The 16581-nt window shown below is 37.2% G+C and overlaps 1 protein-coding gene across 4 annotated transcripts in view; it reads left to right on the top strand.

Moving 5' to 3' along the window:
* Positions 1-920: 920 nt before the first annotated feature.
* The window catches only part of LOC127417593 (disintegrin and metalloproteinase domain-containing protein 19-like), a 61364-nt gene continuing 45703 nt past the window's right edge, over positions 921-16581 (top strand). The window contains exons 1-3 of one of the 4 annotated variants that reach the window (XM_051657625.1): positions 921-1251; positions 1413-1525; positions 2354-2424. In XM_051657625.1, coding sequence (XP_051513585.1) covers positions 1122-1251; positions 1413-1525; positions 2354-2424 — 314 coding nt within the window. In that variant the 5' untranslated portion in view covers positions 921-1121. Of the gene's footprint in view, positions 1252-1412; positions 1526-2353; positions 2425-16581 lie in introns of those variants that run through there. The other 3 variants (XM_051657626.1, XM_051657624.1, XM_051657627.1) reach the window with 3 other exon arrangements.

The raw sequence follows: 16581 nt of genomic DNA, 5'->3' as shown, positions 1-16581 counted from the left end.
AATGTGAAAAACAGACAGACAGACAGATAGATAGATAGATAGACAGATAGATCGATAGATAGATAGAAAACAGATAGATAGAAAACAGACAGATAGATAGATAGAAAACAGACAGATAGATAGCTAGAAAACAGACAGACAGACAGATAGATTGACAGATAGAAAATAGACAGATCGATTGATAGATAGAAAACAGACAGATAGATAGAAAACAGACAGACAGACAGGTAGATAGATAGAAAACAGATAGGCAGATAGATATATAAAAACACAGACAGAGAGATAGATAGATAGATAGATAGATAGAAAACAGACAGACAGACAGATAGATAGATAGAAAACAGACAGACAGACATATAGATAGATAGAAAACAGACAGACAGACAGACAGATAGATAAATAGAAAACAGACAGACAGACAGATAGATAAATAGAAAACAGACAGACAGACAGATAGATAGATAGATAGATAGAAAACAGACAGACAGACAGACAGATAGATAGAAAACAGACAGATAGATAGATAGATAGATAGAAAACAGACAGACAGACAGATAGATAGATAGATAGATAGATAGAAAACAGACAGACAGATAGATAGAAAACAGACAGACAGACAGATAGATAGATAGATAGATAGAAAACAGACAGACAGATAGATAGAAAACAGACAGATAGATAGATAGAAGACAGACAGATAGATAGATAGAAAACAGACAGACAGACAGACAGACAGATAGATAGATAGAAAACAGACAGACAGACAGACAGACAGATAGATAGATAGATAGAAAACAGACAGACAGACAGACAGATAGATAGATAGATAGATAGATAGATAGATAGAAAACAGACAGACAGACAGATCTCTGTGATGGTGAGGGCAGACTGAAGGAGAGGTGCTTCTCTCATGGTAATACAGGTCTGTAAAGATGCACTCCACTCACTGCCTCTGTCGGACTCAACAGCGACAACACCCACACACACCAACACCCCCCCACACACACACAAACACACACACACACTCCGGCGCTACTGTTCATAATGAATGCTGTTTACAATCGATAAGAATTATTAATTTTGCACGGCTCGATTTTTTCGTACAAATTAATTTCTAATTTATGATGCTTCGGGACGCGCATTTGAACCGCTGCACGCTCACAGGCGATGAGCAATTTCGTTTGTTTTTATTATGCTGTTGTTTACAATTCGCCATACTATGCTCTGCAGATGTCGAGGAAATACATGCGGGTGAGTGTCATTGCACTGAATAAAGTAAAAATGGAACGTTATTGTGTTGTCTGAATTCTGTGCAGAGGACTCCAAGAAGATGCTGCACGCTTGAACTCTGTGGAAGCTGTCAGATTGATTATTTGTTTGTCACGTGAATGATTCATTTATTCTACTACTAGATGGACGTTGGCATGGCGACTCATCTCGCATCCTTGACAACCTAGAGCACTATATCACTTATCCACACTGGCTCAGCCCTGCCCGACACAAAAGATCCCATGTGGGCACTGAGGTAATGCCTACTGCAAGGGTTAGAGGTTTGAGAATTAAAATCCTTTGCTTGTAGCATGCATTTAGCTTTAGTTACATTATAGCATCCCAGACTTCACATTTGGGGACTTTATTTGATATCAAGGTACATACAAAACCACAAGTCAGACCACTTTTGAGACTGCTTTTTGACCAAGGGAAAATGCTTCTATTTTACTTTTTTAAGTAATATTTTTGTGACAGATTATATATAATATGCATAACAACTTGAAAATTTGATTTGTAGAAAACCTGATGTTTCATGTTATCCTAGCATGATTTAAGAATATTGTAATGGAAGTTAACATGTCTACAAATAGAGCGGAATTTTAAACATTTTCTATTATTTTATTTTTTATTTTATTTGTTTTACATTTTCAAAATCCTAAAAATGTATTTCCAGGTTTAAATAAAAAATGGTCAAGACCTCTCTTTATACTAAAAAATGTTAACCAAAAATTGTGCTTAATGTGTGAACATCTAAATTAACTGGTTTGATTCAAGTCAAACATATTATTTAACGTCACTTCGTCAACATGACTACATTAGGTTACACCAACAAAACACATTTAAAGAGTTAGATCAAGTAGAAATAGCTCCTTAAGGTAACAAATGCAGGTTACCACTTTTTTTGCATCTAATGTATTTTTTAAACCCATTTATTTATATAATGTGCATAATATTTAGATCATTTATAATTTTTTTTCTTTTTTTTTTTTACAGTTGCAATGTATTGGATCAGCTGTGAACAATTTTGCATAATGGAATGTATTGGGTAATTCCAGATAACCTGATTGCTTTACCTTCTCAGCATCCGTCTGAGGCAGAGGTCAAGATAACCGCAGGAGGAGAAGACCTGATCCTACAACTTCAGAAAAATCAGTGAGTTTATTCATGTAGTCTATAAATAACCATGTCCATTCAGTCTCATCCACCGCTGTCCAACTCTACTCCACTACAGCCACATATCACTTACCAACTGAGGTGTCATGATATACTACTGTAGATATGACATGATACACCTGCAATGAAATACCATTCATTTCATTGCACCAAAAATACACATCTAAGTGTTTCATTGTGGCACAAGCAGATGTGCATGTGTTGATGGAGAGTGTTTGCATTGCACGAACATTAAACCATATGGGAATGACATCCGATACGACTGCCCCAGGATACAGGAAGCTGAGCGTGTGGTTTAGTTTCTCCCCTGTGGAGCGCATGGCAATAGGGTGTAAGTTAGTTAGTGCTCATGATAACAGGTTGAAAGAGCAGAGTAGAACTGGCAGGCTGACTATTTTTTAGGTGTATTGTCAGCATTAAAAGGCTTTTGACTGGACTTCATTGTGTTGGTATGAGAGAAATGATCTCTTGCATTGCTGTTCTGTGGAAGGGATTCTGTGTCGGTTGCCTCAAGTCAAGCTAAACCCAGAAGAAAATGTTATTGCCCAAAGGTTGATCTTTCATAGCTCAGGAGTTCTCATTTATGATTTTTCAACTTAGTCTTAGATTCTCCTAATTCTCAGGAGAATTCAAACTAGACACAATGGGTCATTTTTGAGTCATTTGAGTCAAATTGTTGACATATGGTGATAAAATGAACATATATAGATAGCATAGCTCAGATAATTTGGTCTTGGGAAAATTTAGATGAGAAATCCGTTCATATTGAAAATGCTGACTCTTTATTGCAGTCTTTGGTATCTTGGCAAATCTCATAGACAATGTTGAGAACTCTTCTGAAACTCTGGAGAAGACACATGTGAAATTACTGGGGCCTTTTTTCTCAGAGAAAAAAAAATATTAGAAGTAGGACATTTTAGTCAAAGTCTCCATTTGAGAGAACCTCTTTATAGATAGTTCTCATTTAGGATTTTTCTTTCCTAAAGTGCTGGTCAAAGTAGTAGTACATTAGTGAAGGTCAGATCTGGAAATCAGAGCAGATGGAAAAGACAGGCTTTTAACTGAAGATCCATCTAAAACACGACTCCGCTGTGTCTGACAGAGATAACCCCAGGGGACAGCACCCTGCTGTGGACATGTGCGACAGCCTTCTGTAGTCTGTTTAAAGTTACAATTTATGGAATGATAAAACAGCATTGTTTCATAAACACAATATTGTGTCAGTTTGTTTTAGGAAGGATATGGTTTATAATTTGCAAGAATTTAGAGGTTTTTATTACACATAAGATTAAGCAATATCTTAATACAGAGGGACACAATGGTATTGGGCTCCAATCTGATGGAATGCCATACTGGTTATTTCATGCTCTTTAATGCTAATGATGAATGACCAACAACATAGTGCTCAATCATTGAAAAGTAGCATCAGTAGACATGAAATCCATACAAAGACATACAGTATTAATCAGTTCTATTGTGTTTAACATAATATTCAGTGAAACCCCAAAAAGTATTCGGACACTTAAGTGGCACTTAAAAATGTATGAATGTCAGTGCATTACAAAATATCAAACCAAGTAGCATTTATTTGAAAGAAAGATTGCACAAACACACTTTTCAAACAGAACGTTGTACTTTAAGGACTTTGTTAGGATTTACATGATAAAACGATAGATATCATTTTTAAAAACGTGAAATAAATTTACATTCTGGTTGTCAAAATTTAGTCAAGCATGTTCATAGTTAATGTTCTGAACTTCTTCTGTGGTTGTTTTGCTAGGACACCTGTGTGAACTTGAGGGGAACTGACCTAATACATCCACTAAACATCACAATGAGAGTTAGGGAGTTAGTTCTGAGAAAAGCTTTTGCATCATTTGTTTAATCTTCTGCAATGATTTATGCATTTTACTAAATTAATTCATTTTAAGTGTGGTTTTCATGCCAAATACTTTTTGATCTACTGTGTATAATTAACTGGGAATTCAGCATTTTCAATGGTTTCAAACGGTTTGAACACTAATTGAAAAATAGTTTTTAAATACAAAATAATTCTCTTGTGGTGTCTTAGCAACACTATTTTTGTATGCTGGGCTGTGAGCACTAGTATGATTTTATTTTTTTCATGTGGATTGTTTATTGATTAAAGCTTTTGCATTATTAATGCAGGGTTGTCAGTTACTGCACCTAACTCATGCTTGCATTCATGCCTGAAAAACATCTCACATCAAAGGCTTGAGTTAACCTAATTGAAGTTTAGTCATTAATTAGAAACATTCTTTGCTGTCTTTGGTGTGTTTATGAGTCATCCCATCTTCTGAATGCCAGTGTCCCTTTCTTCTCTACATAGTGTCTAATTCATTAATATTTTGTGCTTTGAAAGTGACCAGACATGTCTCTCTTTACCCTTTTAACCTTCCTCTATTCCCCCTTGGTCTCACAGTGGGGAAAAGAGTCCATACTAATTAGATTTCTTGGCAGATGATTGTGAATGTGCCAAAAATTTCAGCTGCTGTCATGCTGAATTGCCACTGCACTCCTACTTATAATCATTTATTTTGTAATTCATTTACATTCTGAACTGAGAAGCCTTAACAGTTTAGGAAGTCTTTTTTTATGTGTTGATATACTGTACATATGCCCTGCCCACATATCTGCGTTATACAAATGTCACCTGTAAAATATTGGAACCGTGTACTGGCAGTTTTCTCTAATTATGCTACAAAACTACCTACCATGATTTACTGGGCTGTCAAGCTTGGTTAACATGATTAATACAATTGGAAAACATAACTTTTTAGTTTAGCTTACTATAAGAATATTTTTTATTATATTTTTTATTGATTTATTTATATTTAATTATATGTATTATACACTTATATATTGTATTGTACCATTCCTTGGTTTGCTTCAAAATAACTTGGAGTGCCATGTTAATAACATGGTATGTGAGGTAATTAATCAGTACTATTGCATATATCAAAATGCAATGGTATTATTATTATTATCTGATACCATTGTTGACACAATTAGACATACAATCTCTGTGAAGAAGATCTAGACAGGTGGTGCTGGGGAGGAGGAGCGTTTTAGAAAGAAAACTCTCGCAACGCAGTGCAGTGAAACTGGCTTAAGCCAAACTATTTTTCCAGTGATTTTCAGTTGTAAGCTTCATTAACATAATCACAGACCAGGCGGAGGGAGACAAAGCGTGCATTAGTGTCTTTCAGTGGGAGGTCGCTAATCGCTTAACCGTTGGGACTCCCTGCTGAATTAATGGCTTCAAAAACTGACAAAAAAAAACAACAAAAAAAAACACACACATCCAGCTTGCTTGAAAAATAAAAACGTTCTGTCGCTGAGGCGGTGTCATGTGATCTCGTCAAGTGACCAAAGAGCTTCTTCTTTTACTGAAGAACTGACAAGACGTCAGTCTGATCTAAATGTTTTCATCGCACTCAGCTGCATCACAAATACAAACGCTTGGTGATTCTGTTTGTCTAATTCTGAGACAAATAATATCCCTATAAAAACCATGAACATACCTGAAGGATCTGCAGACATATAGCCTTTTGGGGAATATATTAGATTGCACTTTTAAAATGTGAGTTTACCTGCAAACAACTAAGGCAATTTAAATGCTAGACAAAGAGAGAGTATGCAAGTTGATTTGGTAACAGTTTACATGTCAAAGGACCTATCAGCTGAACCATGTAGAGTTTCTTGACAGGTCTTAGAATCATTTATGTGGTTCCTTTGCTTATTAAGGATGTAAGTAGCTGCCTAGCTACATACATACTCTTCTAGTAAGGTAGATATTCAGGGAAGAGTTGGCTGACATTGATGTTAATTACAGTGAAAAAGATTTTCTGAAACACAGATATGAAGCCATCTCTGTGCTTTCTGCCTTTATGTTTAAGTGTACTTCTCCTTTCTTTCATTTAAAAGTCAGCGCTCGTGTACAGTATATCAAAAAGCTGCTGTGAATCTCAAGGCATCTGTAGTCAATGGCCATCATCCAGGATAGATCCATCTCAGTCTGAAGGAGAAAGTGCATTTGTGTGTGTTTGTGTGTGTGCACTTATGTGTGTTGGCAAAGACTCCCAGCTTTTATCCTAATGAATGTTTGCACTCATGGAGGAGGTGATTGGGTTTAGATGCAGGCAGGGCATTGCTGACTCAGGTCTTGTGAGGGTGTCGAGATACGGGAAGCAGGACGGGAAGGTCAAGGGGAGCTTTGGATAGCCGTCTGGGGAGATATTAATTAGTGCGTTTCTTGGCTAGGAGGGAACCCCACAACCCAACACACTCCAATAGCTCCTTTTGACTGCTTGTTCTCTTTTGCACCAGTATGTAATAGGATAATTCATTACAGACCATGTGTGCTGACCTGCCGGTGAAGTTTTTTTTTTTTTTTTTTTTACTCTATCCATCCTTTATTTCTGTCTGCTCTCTTTGTCTCCAAAGGGCCAACAGATCTCAGAGGAAACATTAGTTTCTGTACTGACGCCTCATACTCCCTAATGGTTTCAGTAAGATTGTTGGCTTGTCCTCACTGCCATTATAATGATACATTAGCAGAACATTGCTGGTCTGTAGTAGTGTTGTATTCAAAGGGGTCAGGAGTTTTGTGTGCTATGAAAACAACTTTCAGAAATTGAAAGTCCAATAAGTCCCCAGTCCAAAAAGAACATTTACTGAAACTAAGCTGCAAAAACGACTCATTCTGAAGTTCTGCAACTTTGTGATGTCACACGGATGAATGCATCAACACATGACCTTCCACGTTTAAACGCTAAAGGCACGTATTGGGAGTTTAGAAAAAGGGTGAAAGGAGAATAGATACTATTATTCCTAACACCAGATGAAATGTAACCATAATATGTATCCATGCATGGATACAATGGCACATATAAAGTTTCATGTCAATTCACCAAAACATTGCCAAGATACTGCCTAAGTTTTAGTAGCCTTGCCATCCAATTAGCTCAGAATGCATAGGTATATCAAAAAGCTTTCGATAAATTTTGGTCAGCATAGTCTGAAGATGATATGAGACAAATTTGGTAAAGATTCAGTGAACGTTGTAGGAGGAGATCGAAAAAGTTGTTTTTCAAGGATTATAAAAAACCAGTCAATACAATGTGTTTGTATTGTGACAATAGGAAACATTTTTTTTTTTTTATAAATATCTAAAAGTTTCGGTTTTTACCAGTAGGTGGCGCTGCCCCCAAACATCTCATGTACCTTCAGGACATGGTGTCAATGAAACATACCAAGTTTTGTAATGATTTACCAATGCCTTTGTAAAATACAACAATTTATGATGAAATTCAAAATGGCCAATGTACAATAAGGCTGACCTAGGAACATTGGGTATCATTTGACTCTGTATGTCCCAAGGAATCTGAAGAGACTACAGTAAATCAAATTTTATTTTTTTTCATATTTCTTGAAATATCAAATATTGCTCAGGTACCTTCAGGGCATGATAGCTATGACATATACCAAGTTTCATTTCAATATACCAAAGCTCTGCCAAGATATAGTTTCACGACCATTTTGGCATGCTCGCCGCTGTTGGTTCATTGATGATTTATACAAGAACAGTTTGTCTATTTTGGTCTTTTTCAGAAAATTCGAGTAGGTCTTATGGTTCAAAAGTTATTAGCATAAACGTAAGTGCAAATTTGAGCTGTTGGTGGCGCTAGAGGGATTGACGTAAAGACTCCAAATTTATCACAGGTAATGTTCAGAATCTCATCTTTCGGTGTGCCAAATTTTCCAACTTTTTACCATTTTTACCATGGTTCTGTGGCCTGCCATAGACCACCCATACATAAGAAGCAGATTAATAATAAGAAAACTAACAAACGCTATAGGGGCTTATGCACCTTCGGTGCTTGGCCCCTAAAAATGTACGATGTAACCCCTTTAATGTGTGCTTTCTCCTTACTGTTGCTGTTGTTTAGTTTACTGTATGCAATAAATAATTGGTTTGTTTGACTTTCAAATGACCCCTTTCGAAGGCTGGCTGACTGTCAGATAAGGCAGACCACTCGGACACGGTCTTAAGCACTATACAGACACTCTTGCACTCAGGCAATAAAAGCCCCTCCATCACGTATCCAGCTGAGGCAATGCCCCCAATTACATCATTGTCCCTCCAGCCCATCTCCTCTCTACATTTTGTCCTCACCAACCATTCACCAAACTGTATCTTTGTGGCATGCTCATTTCATCTTTCTCTCTTGCACCCTCTGTCCTCCTTCACCCTCTTTCCTCATCTGTATTTCTAAATTCTCTCACTCTATTTCTCTTATCCTCCCTTTGCCCTTCTTCTAGAGTGATGTCATTTGATATGAGGAGAAAATGTGGCCCACTGACCCTCGAGGTGTTGCTCTTCTGTACTGATATAAGCTCTTTGTTTCAGCTGCTGCCAGACGGCCATGTCTCAAACACACAACTCTTCATCACTGCATCTGTCTGGCCTCGTGCCAACCTCTTAGTTCTCCCCAGACACAAAATCATTCCCATCCATTTTGCATCTTTGTAATATATTATGTTGTCTTTCCTTATATAGAGTAGATAAAAGAAAGAAAGAAGGAAAGAGATACTCTCATACACTCACTGTGAAGTATTTCTTCGTTCTTCACTCAGAGCTAGAAAGAAGGTCGAAACAGCTGAGCAACGGTATACTCTTTGCGAACATTCGGACACTGACCACATCACTGGGACTAGAGTTTTAAAAGAGCATTTAAAAATGAGATGCACACTGTACTTTCTACACAACACATGTAATAAATTAACTTATATTACATTAAAATGTGTTATCAATGACTACATGCCTCATCCAATGAATAGAATCCAAAAGTGATCAGTAAAAGAAGCTGTTGTAACCACTCTATGATGATATATTGTAATATATGTGCAGTAGATAATGTGTAATTTGTCATGTTTCAAATCATGGTGCTAATGCTAACATGCTATACGTGTTCATAATATGCACTGGTGTTTACTATGTGTTATTGTATTTTATGATTAATTTTGTGAAAAGTATCCACATGAGATCAGTAAAAGAAGCTGTTTTAACCACTTGATGATTAACAATAATATATATGCAGTAGATAATGTGTTATTTATCATTTTTACATTCTGCATACAGATATATGTGGTCATGCACTGGTTACTAGGGATGTGCCCGAAGTCGAATACCCTAATCGGAAAGGCACGAATAATGACTTCAAAACGAATAACGGATTCATCTGAATAATATAAAAAAAGATTCATTTGACTGATAATCCAAGAAACACAAGCAAAAAGCGACATTGAAAAATGGACATATTCTAAATTACAACAAATTTATGAATCAGTGCAGCCAATATTTCTAAAGTGTAAACCTTATGAATGAAAATGTGCACGGTGTGATTTCAGATCAGATGGCCTGATCGACTCTGTTAATTGTTCGCATCTGGAGCATATCAAGTGTAACATTAACTAAGATACAACATCATGTACATTTTCCACTTCTTGAAATGTTTGTTAATGTATCACACGATTCACATGTGATTCCCATGTATTTATTTACAGTGGCAGGCCGTGCATTTAAAGTCTAGGCCTTCAGTGTGATTCATGCCACGAACACAGTTTCACAATACGTTATATCGCTACTAACTAGTAATACCAATTGACATTTTAAAAACACATCCACGCACAAAAGCCAGAACTTGAAATGACATTTAATGCTCAAGCAAGCCTAATTTTAACTGCAGTATGACTGTTTTGTGAAATGAACGTCCCTCGAACAGACATTCAAAAATCATAATTTTTCATATGAATCTACTAAGGAGGTCTATAATACCTGGAAAAATATATCTAATAATATTTGCGATTTAAATGTTGCTTGCAATAAATTTTGTTTTGTCAGGGTACACGGTTATGATGCATTCTATTCAAGTTGGATGAGGGATATTCCTACTTCATATCTCCAACTATAAATGCATTCCATTCCCCGATATTCGGAAGATGATGTTTAAGGAAACAAAACTGCAATGCCCCTGTTAGCTTAGCAGGGGTTTGACTCTCATTAGAGATGTCTCCTAGCAACCCAACTGATAAACAATGCTGCAGCGCTAGCATTTGTGCTTCAGGTTTACGATTATCAAAAGAGATTATAATGTTTTATACACCTGTTTCTGCAGGCATTTGTTAAACAAGCTTTAATATCATGTAATGTGGAAATGAACTCATTTAGTGATATTACTTAATAAAGTGAATGTTTATCACTTACTTTGTATATCTCCCTAAGTGTCCACATGTTTGTGTGACATTATGCCCCTTCATCTCGGTGAAATCGGAGTTGAGAATTTCTGCACGAGGTTGTAATTCTGACTTGAAGATGCATTCCATTGCACTTTTCCTAGTAGGAAGTTGTAAAATCCGACTTTCCGAGTTGAATGGAACACAGCACTACTTTTCAAAACTTGATCTGACACTGAATGCTCAAGCAGCATAATTTACACTTAGAAACTCCTGATGTTGCTATAACAATGCAAAAAGCACTTACCAATTTATTTGAAGTGAAAATCAGTCCTCCCTTCCTGTTTAATAAATTAAGCAATCACACGATCATGCAGAACATCTCAGGTTTGCAAATCCATAAGGATCTCTTTCTCAGTGGTGATGTGACAGCCGACTCGTCAGCAAGATCTCACGCTCTTCGCTTTCAAATTACGTACATCACTTAAAGCGTGATTGCGTCATTCAAGGCCAGCTAGAAGGCCTCGACCGGGACATATCCTAAAGATCACACCCACCAAGAACAAATAAATCAATCTGATTGGCTGATGAATCTGACAATCTGACTTTAGTTGCTCATTCATTTGCACTGTTGAGGGATTCTGTGGAAATTCTGAAGGCCTGAGGAGGTGGAGCTCAACCTCACGCACTGCTTCAGGCATGCAATTTGTGAAACAGTTGTCACGCTTCGCTTGTAAGCATCAAGGAATAAATTCTGACTGGATAAATTTTTCATTTTTCTCTATTTGTTTGTAGATTAATTAAGAGTGGAAAGCGATTATACATAGGCAAAAAGGTGATTGAAAATGAAAGGATGAAAAATATTTATTTATTTGGCATGTTAGGTCAGCAGAGAAGGCTTTGCTGGCCCTGAGAATTTGCCACTGTTTATTTATAGCCTAAACCTGATAATTTTGTCATATGAACAAATACAAATACAGATAATGGCTACGCTGCACACCCCTACTGGTTACCCTTTGTTATTGTATTTTATGAATTTTCTTTTAGGTTGTTTGTTCATCTGCAGTACATCTATAAGACGTTTCTTCTCGGTTGTCAATCAGACATTCAGCAGATGTCTTTGAGACGTTTTTGATTTATAATGTTTGAAAATCTGATCTTTGATGTTTAGAAGATGTTTATGTGATGCTTTCCAGATGAAAAGATCAAAACAACATCTTGGAGACGTACGTGTGCTATCTGGGTGGTGGCTTTATATTTAATAATATAGGTATTTTACTCAATATTTCACTTAAATGCCATATCCACATGGTAGGGATGGGTAAAAATATTGATTTTCAGATACATCTCAATATCGATTTTGAAATCCTAAGATCGATTCAAGTATAGCACGTGCTTATGCCACTAAATTTTGCATCATCTGGCCGCCGAAGCTGGCGTCTGGCGATTGATATGATTTAAACGCAGGTGTTTAAAAAAGGGTGAAGGGAGAATAGATACTATTATTGAATACTGAATAGTGACCGATAGGGATCACTTGATATCGTGGCATCTTCCCGCGATGATTGCAAGGCTTACCTTGATAGACTCATTTGAATTCTGAAAAGTTCTAGTTTAAAGCATGTAACAGTTAAAAGGACGGGCAAACAAAGGGTCAGATTAAACAACATTTAATTATATAACTCAACTTGAATCAACTCAACATATAACTTAACTTAAAACAACATAAAACATGCATGAACACAGACACACACAACGCAGCCACATGCGTCTCTCTCTCTTGAACTGGTGTGTTCGGCTCCCCTTTATTTCACTCTCCCGCTGATCAGCTGATTCAGCGCCGGCCGTGCACCCTCACAGCCCGGCCACGCCCTCCTCCTCGTCACAAAGTGCTATCATGGAACTCAAACCTCTCAAACAGCTGGCCAGCCTTACTCATGGGTACAGTCAGAATATAATAAATAGTCCTATAGAAATAAAACTTTTGACCGGTAGTGTATATATATATGCAATTTATCATATATTATATTATGGTCATGGTATAAACGGTATAGCAAACTCAGTTGATACATTTTTAATGTCACATGGCATATACTTGGTCATACTACTCAGATCTATTTGGTGGTAATTGTGGTTTATTGAGACAAACTGGCTGTTTGTTTGGCACAAATTTTCTGCAAACATTTTGCTACAAAGCTCAGGTAAAATATAATTGTATCTGAAAATATAAGCCTGTGTCAGGGTTTGTCAGAACACTAAATTTTTGTATTATCTTATTCTGGTATGATTATGAAGTTGATGACTGTAGTAACTGATATAAAATTTAATTTACCTGATTTGTCACATGGACAGTCAATTGATATACAGTTTTGAATTGTGTAAAGCATTGTATTATAATGCCCTATCCAGGGGCTTCCTGTGCAGTAAGTCAGTTTCATTTGGAATACAGTGAAAGCCTCTTCAGACTCCAGAACTGCATGAATCTATTTTTACCATCGTGTGTTTTATAGGTGTCTTTCCATAGGTGTTTGTGATTTTGTAGCTAAAACAACTGCCAACAGACTGCACTTAGAAGTTCCATTAATTACTCAGCAGGATCAGGACCTTCTTTCTGTTGTAAAATACCCCCTATCTCTTTCTCTTTCTCACCCATTTTTCCAGAGCCTAAGGGAATATTTGCAACCAGTGTGTGGTTATTGTTAATCTGTTATTCTTCTGTGGGCCAGTGGCTGCTTGTGTCTAGTCTCAATATAGCATCATATTTTGGGTTAATTGGCAGCAGTGTGGCAGACAGTTTAAGTGCGTCCTTGTTATAGTTCCCTCCAAATGCACAGCAGGGGGTGAGATCAACAGGTGTGCCTTGATTGAGAAGTGCTACTGTAGGGTATCAGATGCACTCAAACCCCCCTGGCCTACTGCCCCCATATCTGTCCTGAGAGCATTTCCACTCTCGCGGATGATATCTGGGTGCAGAATGACCTTGCTGGTGTTGCTGTTCTGATATGCCAAATGCTGACATGCCACAAAGCACTGCAAAGAATAACTTTTCTTAAAGGTGCAGTATGTAAGATTCAGAAACTCTTGTTATTAATGACACCTGTGGCCATTAAGTGAACTGCAGCCTGTTGCTCGTGATCGCGCTTGTGCACACACTGTATAGGGACATGAGCGAGCATGACTCCATAGGGAAGCGAGACCGAACGTGATTCACCGGCATCATGATGACAGATGAGGTAGCATAATTAAAATTACACAGTTATGATTGTTTTACTACAAACTTTGAGACTGTATATTATATTTGACTCTCCAGTGCTGGAACAGGGCTAAAACAAAGTGTGGATATAGGTCTGACTATGCGAGACTGTAGTTTGAAGTAATCACTTTTCTTTGCATGATACATTGACTGCATTTATACGATAGCCTATGTCAGCGTTAGCTAGCTAGCCAGCTTTATCAATAGCTGTTAGCTAAATTTGGTGGATGATGACAGTAGCTGCTTATAAAATAGACTGTACATTATAAATATGTTGACACAATTCAGTGTTGATGTGATTCCATCACAACTGTCCAATTGATATATTGATGTGCTATTGTTTTATAATAATAGAATGTAAATATTTTCTGTATAACCTGTAAGTTAATTTACATTAATGAATGGAGCTTTTTGCATTATCTTGAACATTGTCTAGCATTCATTTCATGTGTTATTGTAGTTTACCTTGTTGAATAATTACAGATTAACATTGACATTAATCTGACTTTTAGTATAAAGAGAAGATCGTTGAAATTATTTGAAAGTTACGAAGCAAAGTAGCTTGTAATTCGTCAGTGTTAGCAGGCAAGATCAAGTTAGCTAAAATTACACAGATCAATCCATATGGCACTATATTTCACATGCTTTGCAGATATGTAAGCTTACCTGTCCAATAAGAAGAATGCCAATTCAGGGTCAGTTTTGATCCCCAAAACCGAATGAAGGTCCCTCCAGGAATCAAATGCCCTGCCGATGTTCACTCTAGTTTTCACTCGACCACGATCACGTTCCCGCTTAGCCAGACGAGATTCAGTAAATGTTTTTTTTTTTTTTGCTTACTCAGAGTTTCTGTAGGAGTTGGTGTTGTGCTGGGAGCCGGACATTTACTAGATTCCATCTCTGAGATAACGTTACCTAGTGTTACAGACTGTCTGTTGACGCTGTTGAATAGCGGAAGAGAAGCACTGAGGCTCTCGGGAGCGCGCGTAAACGTCACATCCTTTGGATTTTCCCAGCAAAAGTGACCCGCTCCCTTCACATGAAAATCAGTCTACAGGATTTAATAGGCTACCTAGGAAGTCCGGGAAGGCTCTTTTTTTAAGTTGCGTTACAAGCCGTTCACACATTGGCAAAAAAAGGCGAATATTACATGAAAATGTTACATATTGCACCTTTAATCAGTATTTTTGTCTTGTTTCCTAGAATATTTAAACATACTTAACAGAAGACATATTTACTTAAGCAAATTTGCATATGATATTAAGGGGAAGTTCACCCCAATACAAACTCTCTTCCATGGAACACAAAAGGAGATGTTAGGCAGTATGTTTTAGAGAGTGATACTGCTAATAGGGGCAGTGGTGGCTCAGTGGTTAATGCTATGGGTTACTGACCATAAGGTCAGGGGTTCAAACTCTAGCACCACAAAGATGCCACTGTTGGGCCCTTGAGCCTCTGACCCCAGCTTAGCTGGGATATGTGAAAACAAATAAATTTCACTGTATGTATGTATAATGTGTGACCAAAATAAAGGCTTCTATTCTAATAGCATCAATCAATATTCACTATCAAAGCATCTTTTTTTCTATTCAATGAAATTTTTATTTTAGGGTGAACTATCCCTTTCAGACTTGTTTTCTGAGAGTATGACTTAAATTAAGTTCTCTGTTTTTCTTAACCATTTGGCAAATCGTTTTTTCTTATTTTACGCAAAAAAAATGTAATTCACAAAATAAATAAATAAAGAAAAATATTTTAAAAATTTAAAACGTCCCATGGATTCTATGCCTCAAGAATTCTTGGCAGTTAGAAAAGGGGACAATGTGCTTTTTTTTTTTCTAAATCAATGTCACTCTCTCAGCGTGTTTATATACCGGTATGTAACTAGACTTCATCTTAAAGTACACATTTGATTACAGTGTGATAAATATTTGTGCATGTTAATAGAGCACAGCACTGTTAAAAACAGTATCTGATTCTAGTTTTAGAATTGCAGTGATATTTGTTGGCTTTTCTAAGTTTAAATCAAATACAAGAAACTCATTAGATCAGTATATTCAAGCACCCACCTCCCCACAGGTCTCAGAACTGCTCCTGGACATTTCTCCATGGTAATCCACACCTTCTGTCCTGATATGATCTCTGGGAGTGATCTGGAGCTATGTCACCTGTTGTAATGTGCTGCTTGCTTATGCCTCTCTTTCTTATTCCTCTGGTGAAAAGCTAACAAATCTGGCCAATTGGGGAGCAGTTTGGCAGTAGACTGGGGAACTGACATATGTAGGTTTTGCCCCATGAGAAGCTGGGTGGGGGAGAATCCATGTTCCAATAAAGTGGCTTGGTAGACTAGCAGAGCTTTTGTTTTGTCTGATTCTCTTCTCCACATGTTTTTAATGGTCCACAGCCTGAATCAATACCTCATCTGAAGTTGACTTGAATTCTGCTGCTTCTATGTATCTGCTGAAATAGTCAACAATTAAGAGATAGTTTTTCTTGGACCACCCAAAAAGATCCATGCCCACCTGCTGCCATGGGTGGTCTGGGACGGTGGTGGGCAACATTGGTTCTCTGCATTGCATTCTGTGCTTCTGACAGACACCACAGTTATCCACCATTTCCCGAAC

Source organism: Myxocyprinus asiaticus, chromosome 27 (genome assembly GCF_019703515.2).
Source record: "Myxocyprinus asiaticus isolate MX2 ecotype Aquarium Trade chromosome 27, UBuf_Myxa_2, whole genome shotgun sequence".
In the NCBI taxonomy this organism is placed as follows: Eukaryota; Metazoa; Chordata; class Actinopteri; order Cypriniformes; family Catostomidae; genus Myxocyprinus; species Myxocyprinus asiaticus.
The sequence above is the reverse complement of the archived record's forward strand: the minus strand, read 5'-3'. Positions and strand labels throughout refer to the sequence as shown.